At 39.4% G+C, this 21,570-nt stretch overlaps 1 protein-coding gene across 2 annotated transcripts in view; it reads left to right on the forward strand.

Annotated features, from left to right (window-relative positions):
- Positions 1-21,570, forward strand: part of Tph2 (tryptophan hydroxylase 2) — a 102,223-nt gene that overhangs the window by 39,375 nt on the left and 41,278 nt on the right. For both annotated transcript variants that reach the window (XM_047550652.1, XM_047550653.1), the window contains exon 7: positions 4,404-4,539. In XM_047550652.1, the coding sequence (XP_047406608.1) occupies positions 4,404-4,539 (136 nt within the window). The remainder of the gene's footprint in view (positions 1-4,403; positions 4,540-21,570) is intronic.

Consider the following 21,570-nt stretch of genomic DNA (forward strand, 5'->3'; position numbering starts at 1 on the left):
TCCTTTCCTGAAACTTGCTTCCTTGCCTGGCTCCCCTGTTTCTGTCAGCAGTATTTTATTCTCTAGACTTACCAGCCTTCACCAAGGACTCCTCTGAATTTCTGCCCATCCACAACCCCCATACTTAACTAGTCTTTGTATTAGTATCCTATTGCTTCTGTAACAAATTGCCACAAAGTTTGTGACTTAAAATAGCCCAAATTATTATCGTACAGTTCTGGAGATCAGAAGACTAAAATCAAGGCGTTGGCAGGGTCACATTCCTTCTGGAGGCTTCTGTTCCCTGCCTTTGCCAACTCCCAGAGTCTACCAGCATCCCTTGGCTTGTGGTTTCTTTCTTGAATTTCTCTAAACTCTTGCTTCCGTTGTCACACCTCCTTCTGTGACTCTGACTCTACTACCTCCCTCTTAGGAGGACCCTTGTGATTATGATTGCCCCATCCAGATAATCCAGGATAATCCTACACTCCATGAACCTTAATTTAATCACATCTGCAAAATTCCTTTTGCCAAGGCAAGTAGCATGTTCACAGATTCAGGGGATCTTTGAAGGGCTATTATTCAATCTCTAACTATTGCTGCTTCTAGCTTTGTGACACATTATAAATCTGTCCTTTTTTCCCCCTCATTCTACTGTCACTGTCCAAATTGAGGTGCCTATCATTTTACAATCTTCATGCCTATGGATTTTTCTTCCTCTTACTCTCCTGCCCAGTGCTTCCACATAAATATTGCTTTCTAAAACATTACTTTCTCCCTGACAGCTCTGCTCAGAAACTATCAGTACTTCCCTGTTGTTTTTATTGGCAAACTACTTTGTAAAAGGCTGGTTGGTCATTATTTTAGTTTTTATGGGCCAAAAGGGAATATTGAGGATATTTTGGGGGTACTTACATAACGATTTTAATGTGTTCATTTAAAAAAATGTACAAAATAGGCAGTAAACAATGTAGCCATGTCTGAACTGGCCAAGTTCGTCTCCTCCGTGCCTGCCTTGTACATGCTGTGGGCTCTCCCTGCAGACTCCCCGTATTTTTGCTTCCTGGAAAAGCTCTGTCCTTTACCAAAAATGTCATCTCTTCTCCACCTATTCAAATTCTACCTAGTCTTCAGGACTCAGAGCAAGTCCTGCCTCTTTTGTGAATCCTGATGGTAACAGCCACCATGGTCTCTCCCCGTGATTCCAGTCAATATCATCTATGTATCAGGAGAAAACTTTGTAAAGCTTTATAGCTGGTACACTGATCCTCCAATGTGTGAACATTATCCACTATACAGTATTTGTTTCTGAAGAAAAGAAATTGAGAACCACTGATCAGTATCACTTAATTAGCACCTAATTACATAATGCCTTCTGTTGTTGTTTAACTAGATTATATTGTCCCTAATGGCCCTATGGTCATGTTCCTCTTTGTTTCCCACAGAGTTATGTGTATAATATATTTACTATGGGCTCCAGCATTTATATATGGGGTTTACTCTCTTTATGGGGTTTACTCTATTATTTCTCAATACAGTAAAAGTGGTGATTAGAATTTCATTTCATAATTTTTGCCATATTTGACTCCCAAATTAATATTTTCAGGAGAGGCTGTTTGGAGTTCAATTGTCATTACTTATTGGCATATAGCAAGTATATTGCCAATGTTTGTGTTTTAACTTTTAATTGACTCACTTTAAAAATACCTAGCGCTGGGACCATAGCTCCGTTGGTAGAGTGCTTACCTCACTTGCACAAGGCCCTGGGTTCAATCCTCAGCACCACAAAAACAAAACAAAACAAAACAACAACAACTTTGAAAACTTTGAAAACTTCCAAAGCAATGATATCTACAAATTTAACATTCTTGAGATCATAGTTTCATGTTCTACTCATTTGCACATTTGCAAATATGCGTATCTGCATATTTTTATTAAAATAAAAAATATTCTTCTGTGTACCACCACTCATGTGCCACATGTTGGATATACTGCCTTGATTGATGTAATATAGAAAAAGAGAAAAATATACTTACCTTTTTTATATACCGTGGGGAACAATCCAAAGTGAAAACTATTGTAATGAACACAATGCTGCTAGAATTATGGTTCTGAGGAGGCCTGAGAAGAGTGTTATTTTCATATAGGTACCAGAAATCTCAGAATGAAGTTCTATAAACTTAGTTCTTACTTTTAAAGACCATTTCTAACCATTCTGAGTTATTCTCCTAATAAGTTGAAGTTTTTGGAACTGTAGCCTTACAATATGGTAGAGGGGATATGAATTTCTCTCCTGGACATTATGCCAAGTGAAATAAGCCAGGCACATAAAGACAAACACTACATGATCCCACTCATATCTGAAATCTAACCAAGTTGACTACATAGAATCAGACAAATGTGGTTACAGGGGTGGGGAGGTATAGCAGATGGGGAGATGTTGGTCAAAGGGTACAAAGTTGCAGTGCTTCAGAATAAATGTCTAGAGATCGCACAGTATGATGACTGGTAGTTCTGTATTCTGTAATGGAGATTGGCTTAAAGAGTAGATTTGATATCCTTTTAACACACACACATCCCCACACACACAGGTAAGTATGTGAGGACAGGATATGTTAGCTTTGAAGTGGGATAAAAGAAGTAGAAAATAGGTAAAAAGGAGACATAAAAGAGGAACAGGGAAAAGGATTTTAATTCAAAAGTTCTGCATACTTTTCCAGGGCTGTCACTCCCCACTTGAGTTTCTCTTCCAGGCCTGTGACTTCCAAATTACTGGAAAATCTGTAAATCTACCTGTGTGTTGTTAATTAATCCTCTTCCCAATATATAGATTAAGTAAAGAGTGATACAATATCTTGAGGAACCTATAATTTAGGGAACTTTTCAATACTATCTATTGATCAGATAATAAAGACTGTGTCAGTTTGAGGATGCAGAGATTGAGCAAGACCACCAAAATCTGTCTTTAGATCTCTGAAATGTTATCACCCTACAAACCTTTACATACTCCCCCCACCCCAAGTTTCCTTTCTCCAAAAGGCATCTCTGACTCTTGCCTGCATTTCCCCTTGAGTGAGCATTCCTTGCTTTATCCCCAAAGGCACCTCTCTCTTGAGGTGGCTATCATTCTCCCCTGATCATGTATTTGCTTTCCTAAATGAAGTTCAAGGTATCCCCCTGACTGGCATATGCTGAAATCCTTTCCTGTCACATATGCCAAGAACCCCACTGGTCCTGAGTAGAGTTCCCCCTTCTCTCCGGGAACTCCTCCAACCATTCTTAGGAGACACCTCTTCTCCAGTGAGAACCTGACTGTGACAATCATTTCCCTTTATCTATGTCTATTAAACCATGTCTTACACTTTAAATATATATGTGAATATTAAATATATGTATGTAATTAGATATATATGTAATACTTAACCACTCTTGTGAGATGAGGATAATATAAAGCTGCCATTTCAAAATATATGATATTTTTATAAAATGCATTTTAGAAAAAATAGAAAGTTGTAAGATTTTTGGGCCTTCATTATAGGGTAGCATTAGGTCATCCTGAAACTGAGAACACTGATGAACCTGAATGGCATAGGGCAATTTTATAGGTTTTATTGTGCTCTTATTTTATTTCTCTTACCACAAATATAGCATGTAGAGCTCCAGGGTACCTCTTTAAGTCTCAGTAATTAATATAGTATCACATAAAACAACAATACAGGATGAAGTAGTTAGAGGTATCTACATAAGAAGCTGTAGTGTGAACTGATCCCAAGATGCTGGTGAAGGGTGTCTTGCTGTGTGCTGCTGAACACATGCAAAGGGCAGAGGGGATCCCCAGGGGTGGCTTTTGGAAAGGCACCAGGAAATGTGTGATAACCATCACTTTAAATTTTAATCTTTTCCTGTGTCTTTGGGATTTATTATCCTAATTTGGCTTCTGAATTGAAATCCCTATATATGTATGTGTGTATATGTACATATATATTTTTTAATTTAATTTTTTACCTTTCCCTTTATCTTTAAACTTAAAAAAATTTTTTTTAGTTGTATATGGACACAACGATTTTACTTTATTTTTGTGGTGTTGAGGATTGAACCCAGAATCTCACATTTGCTAGGCAAGCACTCTATCATTGAGTTACAATTCCAGTCCTTATCTTTAAACTGATAAAACCTTTGTTTTTTAACCTTTCCCTTTTAATAAATGTTTTGTTCCTGTGGGAACCATAATCTGTGAGAATATTTTAGTTATCAGAAGCCCCAAACATGATAGTCGTTAACAGGATATGTCATTCAGTTGTCAGGAGTTTTAGAATCTTGATTACTGTGTTTCTAGAACATCCTTATAAATAACAGGAACCCCTGCCTGGGCCCTCAGTTTTTGTCAAGTTAATACTTAGTTGGCTCTTCTCTTGTCTCTTTAGAGAGGTCTGGCTTCACGGTGAGGCCGGTGGCTGGCTACCTGAGCCCAAGAGACTTTCTGGCAGGACTGGCCTACAGGGTGTTCCACTGTACTCAGTACGTCCGGCATGGCTCAGACCCTCTCTACACTCCTGAACCGTGAGTACCACGTTCAAAGCCAGACTGGATGGTGACCACCACACTGTGAGTGGTCAATGCTCACTTGACTTGGAAGTGACTTAGGCCCTCTTTTACCTCCAGAGTAATTTCATCTTTCTAGGCAGGTGAGTCACAGCACACACCCAAATAAGAAAGGGCTCATTGAAGGAGCAGACTTCTCAGCCCTGATCCTCTTGTTCTAGCTCATTTCCCTAACTTGAACCCAATGCTGAACCTCCTGCTTGGCCAGCTCTACATTCCTGTTGAGGAAAGTCTGGTACAGGGATGAAGTAAGTTTGGACACACAACAGGACTCATGCGACTCCCTAGGTGGCCCCTCTTTTGTCCAGGAGGTTCACACACATACACCATAGCAACTCATTACTAAACCCCTCTCCTTTCATCTTTTATCACCCCAAACTCAGAACTCCATGCTGTGTTCTCCCTGCCATCTTAGTTTCTGGAATACTCCTCCAATCCTGCCCATCACCTCCAGATACCTATGAGGTTTGTGATTTTTCTTCGGCTTTGTCAGCTTTCCTTGAAAGACCCCTCCTTTGAATCTTTTGTACATTCTCTGTGGTGGGCTAAGTGGGCAGAGGAGCTATAAGGCGGTGCCATGTTGTTCTTTGATGGATAGGCAGTGGGTGTCAGTTGAGACCCCCCCATGGGTTAATCATTTGGCCTCATCACACATGATGTCATACAGTCTACAAGTGTCAAATGCCTTGTATCTTGTTTCTTTGTATGCTTTAAAAAAATGTGACAAAGACATATTGGAAGATTGCTATGTGCTTGGATTGTTTGAGAATGAGACAACAGACAACATCCTTGCACTCTGGAGGCAAGGAGGGAGGTGATGGTTAGCATAAAAGCAGATAGGTGGAAATATGGGCAGGTGTAAGCAGTCCCTCAAAGTGCCACTATGCATGGTGAAAACAGAGCAGGGGGAGGAGATGGAGCATCATGCTTGCTGCTTGTTTGGATTGGATAATCAGGACAGACTTGTGGGAGGTGACATTTGAGCAGAACCCAAATGTAAGTATTTCAGGGTAGAAAATTCCAAGCCAAGAGAGCAGCAAAGCAAAGATCCTAAGGCCAGCCCAGCAGCTGAAGTGGGTTTTCTGCCCCCTTGGGCTCCATTCACATGATCGTCTCTCCCTAATCTTGCTCTAATCTGTTGTACCCTGTTCTTCAAGTCACTCTGATTATCCTTTGCTTATGGTGCTGTTTTACTTGAATAAGCTTGTGATTAATGGGCTACCATGGTCTTCACTGGGGAGCAGAGAACCTTTGAGGTTCCAGCAGTTAAGTAGCTGAAGTGGGTAGGGATTAGAGCTGAGTCTCTGAAGCCCCACTCCCCCTCCTAAGCTGGCATGAGTCACTGGCCTGGTGGGTCCCTGCAGGGTCACTACATTGTTTTTCAGCTCTGTTCAGCTTCCCTGAAAGTGTTTGCAGGGTAAACAAAGGTTACTTATAGGACTCAAGACATTTGGAAAAGAAATGCTTCTTAGAGTGCTCAAAGGAGCATTGTCAGAGTTAGAAAGGCAATCTCTAAATCTAGCCCAGAGGGTTTACAAATGGCCCTGTTTACAAATAGTAGGCACTTTGTTAGTTCCCTTTGAATAACTGGCCCTCCTGAGACCTGTGATAGCGTGCCAATAGGTATGCAGAGAAGAGGGCAAAGAAATGAGATTTTAGCCACAGAGGTCTATAAAATTTTGGGATAATGTGTTACATTTTTACCAAAGTACTTTCAGCCGATTCATTTGACAATATTTATGTGCAATGTTAGCAGGGAGGTGCAGTGGATTTGAAGATGAATAAAATATAGTAGCTCTATTTTATTTATTTATTTATTTTAAAGCAGCTCACATTCTGGCAGGGGAGGTAGAAACATAAATAATTAGGAAAGAGTGTGGTTAGGGCTATCATCAGAGTGTGGACAATGTGTTAGAGGAGCACAGAGGAGAGAGGGGCCTTGAAAAGCTCTTCAGAGGTGGTGTGATCCGAATGGAGGTCGGGGAGGGTGATTAGGAATTTCACTTTTGGGCAAGGTCTGGTGGGGAGGGAAGGGAAACAGCAAGTACGAAGCTGTGGAGGCATGCAGAAGGCGTCAATGAGCAAGGCTTGATGAGCAGAGTGGTCAGGGTACAATTTATGTATTTAGGGATGAAATGTACCTTCAAGGCACATGATAAACTGTCCTTTGTCAAACTAGAACACCAGTTTAATTTTGCAGGCCACAGGGAGCTCTCCAAGGTTCTGAAGCACGATTTCAAGTGTATTTAAGAAAGATGACTGGGGGTGGGGACTGCAGAAGCCATCTGACTGCTCCTAGTCAGGGAGTTCACATTCCAGGAAAGGAATATAGTTATATGGTATTGCACGGGGAAAGGTCAGTGGCCTAGTGCAAGAGGGCACCGATGTGATGCTCTCTTAAAACTGTAGAGATGGAAATCACCAAGTTTTGGTGATTATAATAGGGATAAGGAGATGGAGGGCCTCTAAGGTAATGCTGAGGATTTCATTGGGAAGTCAAGTGGGTAATTATTTCCAATAATGATTGAGAACATTGGAAGAGAATCAGGTCTGGAGAGAGGAGGGATGGAAAGGGAGAAAAGAAGAGGATTTGGGCTTCAGGTATGTTGTCTTTGAGGTGCCCATGGGTAAGACCTCCAGATGGAGAAAACCCTGGTAGTTGGAAACAAGGGTTTGGGAGTTCAGATGTGAATTCAAAACTCTCACAATAGAATTGAATTTTTTTTTTTTTTTTTTTTTTAAATTCAAAGAGTCCTATGACCATTCAGATAAGAGGAAATAGACTATAGAAACTGGGGATTCATTAACTTTTTTTTTTTTTAATAACATTTACTTGTTTCTAAAAATTGTTATTTTACAAACAGGTAATACTTATACATGTCTCAGAATTCAAAGGGGGCTAAAGAGTATACTGCAAACAGTGGGGTCCTTTCCTTGCTCTGTTAATCCTCTCCAGGGGCCACTACTGATGCTAGTTTGTATTACGTCCTTCCAGAAATATGCCAAGCAGACTAAATTCTCTGCCTATCACAAAAGCTTATATCACTTCTCAACCACATAGTTTGAATCTATGGAACACTGTACTGGAAGAGCTGTTTCCTGCTCAGGCACTTTCACCAGCATTGTCTTTGTAATGAAATCCCCTTTTCTCATTCGAAAACCAACAAGAGGGCAGATTCTCCAATTTGCGAAGTTCAACTTGGCTACTGTGTTTGTTGCTTGTACCCTGCTTCCAAATAACTGCCCTCAATTTCTGAACTGTGGTAGCAGAGACAGCAATAATAAGAAAGATGAGCCATGAGGACCCAGGTAGAAATGAGAATGAAAGCAGCAAAAGAGACATTATCTGAATAAAGGGATTTTATTTCCCTTTTTGGTTTGGGTAGAATGTATTTTGCTATCACAGGTTTCAACACACACTGGGTTTTAAACACATCTTTGATTTATTTTAACATTTTGCGTTTTAAAGGTTCCAGGTGTGCTAAACCTGGGTATACTGGGGGACGTAGATTTAAAAAGTGGTGGCAGGTTGTGGTTCCCTCGGAAATGTTTTCTAGTTTGGAGGACCAGTAGAGAAAGTCCTTGGGAATTGCTGGTTTTCCTGGTGGGAAGAGTTGCTTTTCCATTTGTTTGCACCAGGGTTAAAGGTGCTCTGCTAGGAGGAAGATGCAGTTGTTCATCCTCCCTTAGAGCGGTGCCTGAGGCAGAGATTTGCACTTCAGTGTTGCCTAGTGAGTGCTTTGATCAGCTGTGATCCCAAGCAACATTGTGACTAATCAAGTATTGATGTTTACAAATGATTTCTTTTACAAAATACCAATTGGGTCAGATTCAAGGTTATTCCAATAAGACCATCCCTCTAGCCCACTGGGATGAGAGGGAAAGATGCAGAGTGCCAACACAGGCATATGAGCATCACTTGGCATGTATACAGTGGCAGAACAAAAAACATAGAAGTCCTACAGTGTCTCTGATCTGCTTTTTGTCTCTCTGGATAAAGTTGGTTTGTGTGCTCAGCCATGTTGTGCCCTCTGATCATCTCACGCTCTTTTAGAACAGCTCCTTAACCTTGGTTGACACTATTGACATTTTGGGCCAGACCATTCTTTGTTGTGGGGGGCTGTACTGCACATTGTAGGATGTTTGGCAGCATCCCTGGTTGCTGCTCACTGATCTCAAAAGTACCCTCTACCCTACCTTCCACTGCAGCTGCAGTAAAGTAACCAAAGGTGTGCCTAGAGGGCGACAACGACTCTGACTGGGAACCACTGCTGAAGAGTAGGAAGTCTGCTAGCAGTATTCCTGTTGCTTTTCTGTCTGCCAATAAGTGTGCTCCCTCCTCTTAGAAACAATCTGTAGACTTGCTTTCCTTTTTTTAAAACTCAAACCTGGAAATAGCATTCCTTTATTTAATTTCGGCCGGTTCCCTGCTACAAAAAGGGAAAAAAGTCTGATTTCATTAAACTGTTTCTGCTTCCTCCTGGCCCCTCTGAAACCTTCTGCTCCAGCCACACTGGCCTTCTCACCATCCTTGTGAACCTGCAAGTTCATGCCCCCAGCCTTCTGCACAGTGGTTCATTCTGTCTGGAGTGAATGATTGGTGATGTCCTTTGAATTTTCTAGGATTCAGCTCAGTTGCATCCTGCTCCATGAAGATACTCCCAGGCAGAGATAGATATTCCTCTAGCATATTACCCTACTTCTATTTTAGCCCTTACAACACTGCCTGGTAAATATTTGTTCATGTGCCATGCTCCTTCATATGGCTGTAGTGAACTCATGGCCAGTTGGCAAAGGCAGCACAGGAAACAAGAAGATCCAGACTGAACTTGTAGTGGATCCCTAATCCTGGCATAAAAAGGGAAAACTGAGTCAAGAGTGGGATAAAGCCATGCATGGCACTGCCAGTTGGAGGTGCCAAGGTTGAGACATACAGAGTCCCAGACCCAGGGGGAGCTCTGTGGAGAAGTCAATGCTGCAGGTCTCTATGAAGTCCCGGGCACACCCTGCATTGCAGTGAGGCCCTTTCTGAATTGCTGCACCCTGGGCTGGTGAGTGTCCTCCACTTGTCCTGACTGCTCTACTCTGCTTTCAGGGACTGATGCTGGTCACCTCTCCATGAACGGGACATTTTTACATGTTCAGTGTCTTCAGGCAAAACTGTGAACCTTTAATGATAGGATATTCGACAACAATGAAAACTGTGAAGCTAGGTCACGCAGACCAGAATAGCCTTCTCTTCAAACTGCACCTACCAGTAGATGGTCTATCATATTCATTGGTTTTGCTTTTGGGATAAAAATAGTCTCAGAAAAAAAAATGATATTCACTATGAAGCTGAAGAAGAGGATCCAAAGAAAGCAGGAAGGTTGTCTCTATTGCCCCCTTATTAAGAAGGGAGAAAGAGAGTAAAGGAGAGTAAGAGAAAGAGAGACTAACTTCTTTCACATGGTGAAAACAAAGTACCTTTGTTTTTCTCTTTGGGTAATAATCCTAAGTATTGTCCTACCTGAAAGGTAGAAAAACTCTTTGCCACACCTTATAAAATAAGTCTTTCTGTGACATGTTCAAAATTACAGTTGAACTACTTTAAATATCACATTAGGAAGAAATGCTGTGAGTTTGGTGATTTCTGCTAAGCACTAGTACAGGTGTGTAAAGTACTGCCATGGGTAGGTGTGTTCCCCATGTCTGGAGTGGATAGGTGCTCCTTCCCCAGGGATGCAGTGGACCAGAGGGGCAGGAATGTTTCTGGATTTGCTCTAGACACTACTTTGAAGAGTAGGAGTAAAGCTGGGACTGATTCAGTTCAGGAAATTCTTGGGCATCCAGGGAATAGAATCAAGTTGGAAGGGAATCTTTACCTCATTCCTTTGCTCCAGAGGCTTGGCCTGATCTGGTCTCTGACATCGGGCTTCTTCTCAGAGTGCTTTGGATTTTCACATGTTGTATTTATCCAATTCCCTGTACCTCTGTCTCAGTTCATTTGGCTTTCTTCCCTGGGCACTTCCTTCTAGGGAGAATATGGTCTCTGTCTTTGGTTCCTAGACACTCTCTAATGTGTTTTGTGCAAAGTGGATGTTGGGCACTTGCTAATTGCATTTGCATGTGCACATTTACTTGTGTATGTGGTTTGCAATGCTGTCTGTGGTCCCAGTGTCCAATGATACCTTAAAAATGCAGAACTCTCTAACAAGAAATGCAGTTGACTAAAACCATATTCTCCTGGGCCCATATTTCATGCTTTCCTTCATATTTCTAGGAGTTGACTGAGGTCTAGAAAAAGGACAGGAAAACAAAATCCTGTTTCTAAAATATTGCATGTATTATGTATCTTTGTAATAACTAAATCTTGTTCTTTTCAATTTAGGCCAAACCCCACCTTGGCCTAGATTTTTGGATGGAGACCCAAGGAGTCCAGGTGTCTCATGGTTCAATGCCAGCTGTCCTTCAGAACATAAAACATTGCCTAGAGCAGGACTGAAATACACAATCATAGCACGACCCCTGCACACCTTCAGGGAGAAGCAGCTAGGAATTTAAAATACAAACATACATTCTTTGAGGTCAAGTCAGTACAATATCTATTTTTTTCAGAAGAGGTATTGCCAAAGTGATAAAGCAATTTGACTCCAGAAATTTCTTCTTAAAAATGTTTTAATGAAAACATTTAAAAATATTAATTGTACTTTATGTTTCAGATGTTATGCTTAGCATACTAGTAACAAAGGTATACTTGGTACAATATAGTATAAATTCATTAAAACAATGGGTTCTAGATTTAGGGCTACATTGGGATGACTGGTCCTTCAGCAAATACTAATGGGGCACATATTCTGCCCTGGTGATATCCACTTTTCAAATTGAAAATTAACTTGCATGATTAGGAAATAATTCACAACACCACTGACTAATATTACTGTGTTTATTGCCATAATACAACTAAATGCATTTGCATTAAGGGAAATCTTTATCCCCCCACAGTTGAATAGTTTAGGGGCAATTAATGTTATTTTTAAATATAACTGTTTTAAAGTTTAAAAAAGGCTTTGCAGTCAGGTGATTTTTCTTATAATTGCTACTGTGTTTCAATTTTATAAGAAGAATAAAAGTGAATTATTTCTGACAATATTTTTCATCTGCTTCTAAGTAAAGTGAATGAATTTTATGCTTAGCCCTTGCTTATGTGAACAGAATCCTCTCCAAAAGGGGCAGAAGATGTCATTTATTTCCTTTTCTTGGGGCTTAGGCATTCATCCTCGTTTGTTAAGTAATAATATCAGCAGGTAAAGACGCAGGCTTTCGTGTTTATAGGAAAGGTTGGCTCCCGCTGTCTGATTGAACAGATGCCTCTCACCAGGCCTGCAAGGAGAGGGAAAATACCATCCTGCCTTTCTGGACATTCTCTCCTTATACCCACCTGAGAGATTCTGGGTCTGCAAACTCGTGGGACTTAAGCCCTTGCTATCATGGGTATTGTTGCTATTGGGCTTTCCTGAAGTCAGGTGTGGCATGGTCTACCAGGCTTGTTTGAAGCCGGTTCTGTACTTTGATCCTCACAGGATGGCTGATCTGCTTCATTTATCATGAGGAGTCATCTCCTGTTTCACTGGGGGCCTCTAGGGATAGGGTCTCACCACAGTGTAGTACTGCAGATAGGAGATGGCTATGCACCGTCCTGAGGGAGAAGGACCTGGGACTGCAGGCCAGAAAACCGGATCCTGCCATCAGCTCTCAGTGTGACATTGGCAAGCCATTTAACCTCCCTGTGTGAGGGATGATGAAATAATGCTTTGATCTTTGGAGAGAAAAAAGCTTGATAAAAATACCAAATAGGTGCACTCTTCCTCAACACCTCTTAAATTCATTGGAGGCTGATGTGCCTCATAAAATTCTAGCACATCCTTATTTATAAGGTTCATATTCCTAGACCTGGACTCCCAAGTTTTCAATCATTATATTGTGTCTCATTTTGTGATATGCCTAAAAGCAAAAAGAACCCCTATTGCAGAGCCTATTGTCTCAAGAGCTCCAAGCTAACAGTACACATTCTATTAAAACAAAAATCCTATACATTATTTAAGACCTGTGCATTGTGAAGCTTAATCTGTGCCTAAGTGCTGCTATAGCCCTGTTTTTGCTCTTTGAGCCTCTCTGCAGTGACTTGGGATAAAGCTTCAGCCACTTTTCCTTTTTATTTCTTTTTTTTTTTTAATTGATTTGAAGCAGGATTCCTTCTGCCTCCCTGCCCGCTGCCCCCAGGATTGTCTTCGTTGTGTGATGCCTATAATCCAAAATTAACGCTCATAAACACCTGCACTTGAATCAAAATTCATATCCCCTCAGCACCCTGTCGTCAGGGAGAAGTTCATTAGGTACCTTCAGGTGTGGAAGACTGAGATGACCAGGGAGCAGTTTTTTAAGGAGTATTTGCATTTAAAAATTGAAGTTCAGAAGAAGAAATGCAAAGTGATTGAATTTTCAGTAAAAAAAAAAAAAAAAAAACCACAACGTAATCACCATCCAGGCCTCTTCACTACAGTGTGGAGAATGATATCCATGCACAGGACAGACGCAGAAGCCACCACAAGAGAGACAAAAGGTTTATGCTATTTCCACTCACATTCTGCTCGTTGGCATCATTCCACTCACCTCTGTGAGGTGTGCAGGTCTGTTGCCATTTTACAGATGGCAATTCCAAGGTTCAAAGAAGTCAGGTAATTTCCCTAAGGCCACACAACTAGAAAACAGCCAAACCCCGATCTGGTCTAAAGCCCATATGCGACACTGGAAATTAGGAGAACCATACTTGGGTTTCACTTGGATTCACTTCTATTTGGAGCAATAGAGCCCTATCAACACCTGCTCTATTCAGCTGAGTTCAAAAATCAGTTATTGGCATTTCTCATGTGCCAGGCTTTTATAAGCACAGGGAACCCAAAGAGGAGTGTGGCATGACCTCTTGCCCAGAGAAGCTTACTGCTTCTTACCTGATACAATTCCATGAAAAAGGGAAAAATTCATTTGAGTACAATAAACTTAGGTCAAAACATAGTTTAATGTAATATGAATGACAATACTTAACTCATGGGAACTTTCAACTTACATCATTTAAGAATATCAAGAGATAGGGACCCTTGTAATCTCTGTTTTATAAATGAGCAAAAGGCTATGTCTGCTGGTCAGTATGGCAAGATGTGACTATTTACACTTTTTAAGCAAAATTAAATAAAACCATTCATTCAGTCAGTGGCCACATTTTAAGTGTTCTGTAGACATCTTTGCCAAGTGGCTATGATATTGGTTAGCACAAATAGAGAACATTTTCATCATTGCAGAAAATTCTATCAGACGGTACTGCTGTAAGTAATTTGCCTGCATGAGAAATCAACTTAAGTCTGACTATGTACATGCCTTTAACTCTTATGTTATACTGCTGCCTCAATTTTAGTGAAATTGGGGAACAGGAGGGAAAGTTAAACGAGTCTTATTTCTCGAATAGGAAATGTCTCAAAAATGGTGGGGGACTTGTGACATATCACCAGAAGTTCCATTGCAGTTGCTTTGTAACCCTTGGAAGAACTGGAAACTACTTCATTGGTTAGATCAGAAACATTAGTACTTGCTCTTTGTCTTTTAATGAAACCATAAGATGACGTTTACTAAGAGTTTTTCTAAAATTGTTTTTCTAAAGTTTTTCTAAAATAATTCTAAAATTATTTACTTTTCAGTCTCAATCCCTAATATAGTCCCTGGTACATAATAGGCACACAATAGATGTTTCTGGGACTGAATTTTAAGGAAGATAACTATAAAGTCTGCCAGTCTCAAAAGAATCCTAGTGAAGAGTAACATTGGTGGCCTTCCTTAAATTCCTAGTAGGGGAAAGTAAAGGTTTCTTCCAGGGCCACATGCATGTATCGGGCTTGGGTTTTGTAAAAAGATGGCTAAACTTGTATTTATCTACCCTGTGAGATGGCCAAAAGAGAGAGTCATCCCAAGAGCTGCCAAAAATCTTATCTGGGCCTGATTTTACAGTATGCTATTTTAAAATCTAAACTAAAGAAAGTTCGTACATAGCTCCAAAGCAAGCCTTGAGAAAAAAATTACTTCAATACCAAATTAATTCCTGTTATCATCTTAGTGAGGTGAAAACAAACCAAGTCATCCGCCTGCTACGCATCCTGGTGTGTTATCCCAGACTACTTGCATTTACCCACCAAATGTTGTGTGAAAGCTGAAGAAATACTTGATTTTGGCTCAGCTCACCCTCTGCACCCTTCCCACTCATCCTCCCTTCTCTCCATGATTTTGCTAAAGTGTTGGCTTCTGTCATGTAGAACAAACAAAACCTATAGAAAAATGTTTTAAAAGACAGATGTACCCTATTTGGGATGGGAAGCAAAGGCAGGATGCTCACTCACTGCCTCTTAAAGGCTTTAATTTACGACAAAAATAAAAAGGAGTTGTTCAATACTGAACACGAGGAGTCAGCTTGGAAAACTGATAAGAGGAGAAAAATGCCAGACTCATTTTGAATTTGGACTTAACAACCAGGACCCTTATTTCCCTGCAGCAAAATGATCGCAACTTTCTTCGAATGATTTAAGAATTCCCTGGAGACATTTTGCCCAGGCCCTTTTGTGGGCCTGCCTATCTTGGCAGGCTTTAGAATCCTCCTAACAGGGCTTATCAGAGAAGATTCCAATTTAGAGCAGCAAAAGTCTAGTGTCTGATATCAGCTCTCGCTATTTTTTTTTTTTTTAAAGAGACACGATGTTTTACAGTGTTAACAGTTTTGAAAAGTCCTACGTTTCCCGTGAACAGAGCTCTTTTGTGAAAAGGAGTCTGAAAAGTATTATTCAGGTGAAATGCATGAAAGGGATGGGAATTAAAAAGAGAAAAGTTTGCCGATGTGCAGATTGGAGGCAGCCTGTGATGACAGGTGCAATTATGACCAAATAATTGAATCTTTTAAAAGAGATTTGGTGAGATAAAGCAATAGTTGTAGACTCACACTGGAAACCTGTTCCTAATTATATACTCAGGGGTCCAACTGTGGATGATACAACCAACACAGGGATCTCAAACTACTTTACGTGCAGGACGTGGACGCATTGTAAAATAGGGTGAAATAGCATAATTTCAACCCAGTAGACCTTAATTAGTGCCAAGGTTGGAGGGAAGGTTTTGTGGTCTGCAGTCTCCCTCAGATTCCCCATAGCATGGAAACTCTCAGCTCTACCAAAGTGGTGGCCAACTTGGATTCTAAGTGCTTTAGTCTCAAAGAAACTAAAGAAAATATAAGTTTGCAGAGTTAATGAATTGTTTTCTTAAACAATTTTTTTTATTTGTTCTTTGGTTGAAGTGTTTCCAGGCATTTTTGTGTCCTTTGTCTACAAATGCCTTAACCAAAGATGGTGCAATAAAGAATAATATGGCGTTTATTTCAGAGCAATAGAGAATAGTATGGTGTTTCTACCAGACCCAGAAAAGATAATAATCTCATTCCTGGTCTTGAAATATAGGAACTTAAAGCCTTGTCTCTGTGAGAAGTGAGGTTACTGTACACTCAATCCATACTTTGTTCAGGATCTGGGGGATAGTTCTTTCCTAGGGTCTCCACATGGAGAAGGAGTTGATGTGTGAAATACAGCACAATCATTTCTACTTAGAGCAAAGGGCATTCCTAATATTCCATTAATAATACTATTAGACATCTTGCTTCAGGCTTTCATTCTTAATGAAACAATATAACTTATTCTGTTATGTTGTATGATTTTTTTCTTCCAAATCTATAATTTCTTTTGTTATGTGTGTAGTTGGATTACTTTGTCATTGTAATACTATTAAAAGTTCCTAAGTTGGCTAGTGAGTCATAGGTTTCTGATAACAATACCTTAATTTAAAATCCAGGTGATAGCTCCTTTTCTGCCATGGAAAATTGACTCCTTAATGTCTTTGGACCTCTAGTAATTTCTTTTTACCTTTGTAACTGCCAACTTTTTTCTTTGCTTTTGGGCTCCATTAGTACCTTGGTAGATAGGGGACTGTCTTCTGTCTTCTGCATCAGCCTTTTTGAAGTATTTGACAAGCTCACAAAGTTAAGTATACAAAGGCACTAAGGGTCCCCTGCTGCTGTAGCCATGACCTACCCTATTCTCTTCTTATATATGAAGCACTTATCATTGTCCAGCCTTTAGTAAGCTTTCGCTAGAACTGTTATTTTAGTTTTTGATCACTGTTTTTTGTCCATACTATGACTTAATACTGTTTTCAGAATTTTCCTGGGGTTTGACATCTGGTCTAACTTGGAATTATTGTTGCCATATCTTCTTCTGGGATCAGCAGGGTGCTTCAGTATTTATATCATTTGTTAAAATGGTGGTAGTCAGATTTTCTATGGTGGGCCACTCCACCTGAATTCCAACATTGGTGCTGGCTCAAAAAAATTGATCACAAGAATGAATTTATGGGGTCTATACCCAGCATAGAAGTTAGACCTGTAACCAAACCTAATGTATGTGCAAGAGTAATTAGTTACCTCTTCACCTTTCTGTCACCTTCCTTATTCTCCACTATCATGACGTGATTTTAGTGGAACTAAACTTAGGCAACTTAAAATTACATAATCACATTCAGCTTTAGTTTTAAATACTAGTTGTTTAAAACCTACTAAGATAGCTCCTAGTGTCAGTTATAAGAAGGGGTCTCATCCCTGGCTATGTCTTCTTATCACCTGGGGAGCTTAAATAAAAAAAGAAAAGATGCTCATATCTATTTCAGAGAGCCTGACTGAACTGGTCTTAGGTGGGGCCTAGCCCTTAGGCATTTTTTAAAATGTGCCTCAAGTGATTTGGAGAGTTCTGCACTCCTGTGTGGTGGGGAGAGACTTAGGACATACTACAGTTTCTTTTTTCTTTCTTTTTTTTTTTTATTATTGTAAACAAATGGGATACATGTTTTTTCTCTATTTGTACATGGAGTCAAGGCATACCATTTGTGTAATCATAAATTTACATAGGGCAATGTTCTTTGATTCATTCTGTTATTTTTCCCTTCCCCCCACCCCTCCCATTCCTCTTTTCCCTCTATACCGTCCTTCCTTCCTCCATTCTTACCACCCTCCTTATCCCTAACCCTAAACCAAACCCTAACCCTAACGCTAACACCTCCCACCCCCCATTATATGTCCTCATCCGCTTATTAGTGAGATCATTCATCCTTTAGTTTTTTGAGATTGGCTTATCTCACTTAGCATGATATTCTCCACTTTCATCCATTTGCCTGCAAATGCCATAATTTTATCATTCTTCATGGCGGAGTAATATTCCATTGTATATATATATGCCACAGTTTCTTTATCCATTCATCAACTGAAGGGCATCTAGGTTGGTTCCACAATCTGGCTATGGTGAATTGAGCAGCAATGAACAATGATGTGGCTGTATCTCTGTACTATGCTGATTCTAAGTCCTTTGGGCATAGGCCAAGGAGTGGAATAGCTGGGTCAAATGGTGGTTCCATTCAAGCTTTCTGAGGAATCTCCATACTGCTTTCCAGAGTGGCTGCACTAATTTGCAACTCCACCAGCAATGTATGAGTGTACCTTTTTCCCCACATCCTCGCCAACACCTGTTGTTGCTTGTATTCTTGATAATCGCCATTCTAATTGGGGTGAGATGGAATCTTAGGGTGGTTTTGATTTGCATTTCTCTTATTACTAGAGATGTTGAACATTTTTCCATATGTTTGTTGATTGCTTGTAGATCTTCTGTGAAGTGTCTGTTCATTTCCTTAGCCCATTTGTTGATTGGATTATTTGTATTCTTGGTGTAGAGTTTTTTGAGTTCTTTATAGATTCTGGAAATTAGCGCTCTATCTAAACTATGAGTGGCAAAGATATTCTCCCACTCTGTAGGCTCTCTCTTCACATTACTGATAGTTTCTTTTGCTGAGAGAAAGCTTTTTAGTTTGAATCTATCCCAGTTGTTGATTCTTGCTTTTATTTCTTGTGCTATGGGAGTCCTGTTAAGGAAGTCTGATCCTAAGCCAACAAGTTGAAGATTTGGACCTACTTTTTCTTCTATAAGATGCAGGGTCTCTGGTCTGATTCTGAGGTCCTTGATCCATTTTGAGTTTAGTTTTGTGCAGGGTGAGAGATAGGGGTTTAATTTCATTCTGTTGCATATGGATTTCCAGTTTTCCCAGCACCATTTGTTGAAGAGACTATCTTTTCTCCATTGCATATTTTTGGACCCTTTGTCTAGTATGAGAAAATTGTATTTATTTGGGTTTGTGTCCATGTCCTCTATTCTGTACCATTGATCTACCTGTCTATTTTGGTACCAATACCATGCCGTTTTTGTTACTATTGCTTTGTAATAGAGTTGAAGATCTGGTATTGCAATACCCCCTGCTTCGCTCTTTCTACTGAGGATTGCTTTAGCTATTCTGGGTTTCTTATTCTTCCAGATGAATTTCATAATTTCTTGGTCTATTTCTGTAAGGTACATCATTGGGATTTTAATTGGAATTGCATTGAATCTGTATAGCACTTTAGGTAGTATGGCCATTTTGACAATATTAATTCTTCCTATCCAAGAACATGGGAGATCTTTCCATTTTCTAAGGTTTTCTTTAATTTCTTTCTTTAGTGTTCTGTAGTTCTCATTGTAGAGGTCTTTCACCTCTTTTGTGAGATTGATTCCCAAGTATTTTATTTTTTTCGATGCTATTGTGAATGGGGTAGTTTTCCTAATTTCTCTTTCTGAAGAGAATGTATAAAAATGTATAAAATGTATAAGATGTATAAAATGTATAAAATGTATAAGAATGTATAAAAATGCATTGGATTTATGAGCATTGATCTTGTAACCTGCTACTTTACTGAATTCACTTATGAGTTCTAAAAGTTTTCTGGTGGAATTTCCAGGTTCCTCTAAATATATAATCATGTCATCAGCGAACAGGGATAGTTTGAGTTCTTCTTTTCCAATTCGTATCCCTTTAATTTTTTTGGTTTGTCTAATTGCTCTGGCTAGAGTCTCAAGGATGATGTTGAATAGAAGTGGTGAAAGAGCATCCCTGCCTTGTTCCAGTTTTTAGGGGAATGCTTTCAGGTTTTCACCATTTAGAATGATATTGGCCATGGGCTTAGTGTAGATGGCCTTTACAATGTTAAGGAATGTTCCCACTACCCCAATTTTTTCTAGTGTTTTGAGCATGAAGGGGTGCTGTATTTTATCAAATGCTTTTTCTACATCTATTGAAATAATCATGTGATTCTTAACTTTAAGTCTGTTGATATGGTGAATGACATTTATTGATTTCCGGATGTTGAACCAACCTTGCATCCCTGGGATAAAACCCACTTGATCGTGGTGCACTATCTTTTTAATATATTTTTGTATGCGATTTGCTAAAATTTTGTTGAGAATTTTTGTGTCAATGTTCATTAAGGATATTGGTCTGAAATTTTCTTTCCTCGATGTGTCTCTGTCTGGTTTAGGTATCAGGGTGATATTGGCTTCATAGAATGAGTTTGGGAGGGGTCCCTCCTCTTCTATTTCATGGAATACTTTGAGGAGTATTGGAATGAGCTCTTCTTATAAAGGTTTTGTAGAACTCGGCTGAGAACCCATCTGGTCCTGGACTTTTCTTTGTTGGTAGGCTTTTGATGACCTCTTCTATTTTATTGCTTGAAATTGATTTATTTAAATTGTGTATGTCCTCCTCGTTCAGTTTAGGTAATTCATATGTCTCTAGAAACTTGATGTCTTCGAGGTTTTGTGTTTTGTTGGAGTATAGATTTTCAAAATAGCTTCTAATTATGTTTTGTATTTCACTCATGTCTGTTGTTATATTTCCTTGTTCATTCCGAATTTTAGTAATTTGAGTTTTCTCCCTCTTGTTAGTGTGGCTAAGGGCTTATCAATTTTATTTATTTTTTCAAAGAACCAACTATTTATTTTGTTAATTTTTCCGATTGTTTCTTTTGTTTCAATTTCATTGATTTCGGCTCTGATTTTAACTATTTCCTGTGTTCTAGTACTTTTGGTGTTGGTCTTTTTTTCTAGGGTTTTGAGCTGTAGTGTTAAGTCATTTATTTGTTGAGTACTACTTCTTTTGTTGAATGAGCCCCATGAAATAAATCTTCCTCTAAGTACTGCTTTCATAGTGTCCCAGAGATTTTGATATGATGTGTCTTTGTTCTCGTTTACTTCTAAGAATTTTTTTATTTCCCTCCTGCTGTCTTCTGTTATCCATTCATCATATAATAGTGTATTATTTAATCTCCAGGTATTGGAGAAGTTTCTGTTTTTTATTCTGTCATTTATTTCTAATTTCAATCCATTATGATCTGATAGAGTACAAGGTAGTATCTCTATCTTCTTGTATTTGCTAACAGTAGCTTTGTGGCATAAAATATGGTCTATTTTAGAGAAGGATCCATGTGCTGCTGAGAAGAAAGTGTATTCGTTCTTTGTTGGATGGTATATTCTATATATGTTGGTTAGGTCTAAATTTTTGATTGTGTTATTGAGATCTATGGTTTCTTTATTCAATTTTTGTTTGGAAGATCTATCCAGTGGTGAGAGAGGTGTGTTAAAATCGCCTAGTATATTGTGTTGTGGTCTATTTGATTTCTGGAATTGAGAAGGATTTGTTTGACGTACATGGATGAGCCACTGTTCGGGGCATAGATATTTATGATTGTTATGTCTTGCCGATTTATGCTTCCCTTAAGCAGTATGAAATGTCCTTCTTTATCCCTTCTGACTAGTTTTGGCTTGAAGTCCACATTATCTGAAATGAGGATGGATACTCCAGCTTTTTTGCTGTGTCCGTGTGCATGGTATGTTTTTCCCCATCCTTTCACCTTTAGTCTATGGGTATCTCTTTCTATGAGATGAGTCTCTTGCAGGCAGCATATTGTTGGATTTTTCTTTTTAATCCAATCTGCCAGTCTATGTCTTTTGATTGATG

This window comes from Sciurus carolinensis, chromosome 4 (assembly GCF_902686445.1).
Source record: "Sciurus carolinensis chromosome 4, mSciCar1.2, whole genome shotgun sequence".
In the NCBI taxonomy this organism is placed as follows: Eukaryota; Metazoa; Chordata; class Mammalia; order Rodentia; family Sciuridae; genus Sciurus; species Sciurus carolinensis.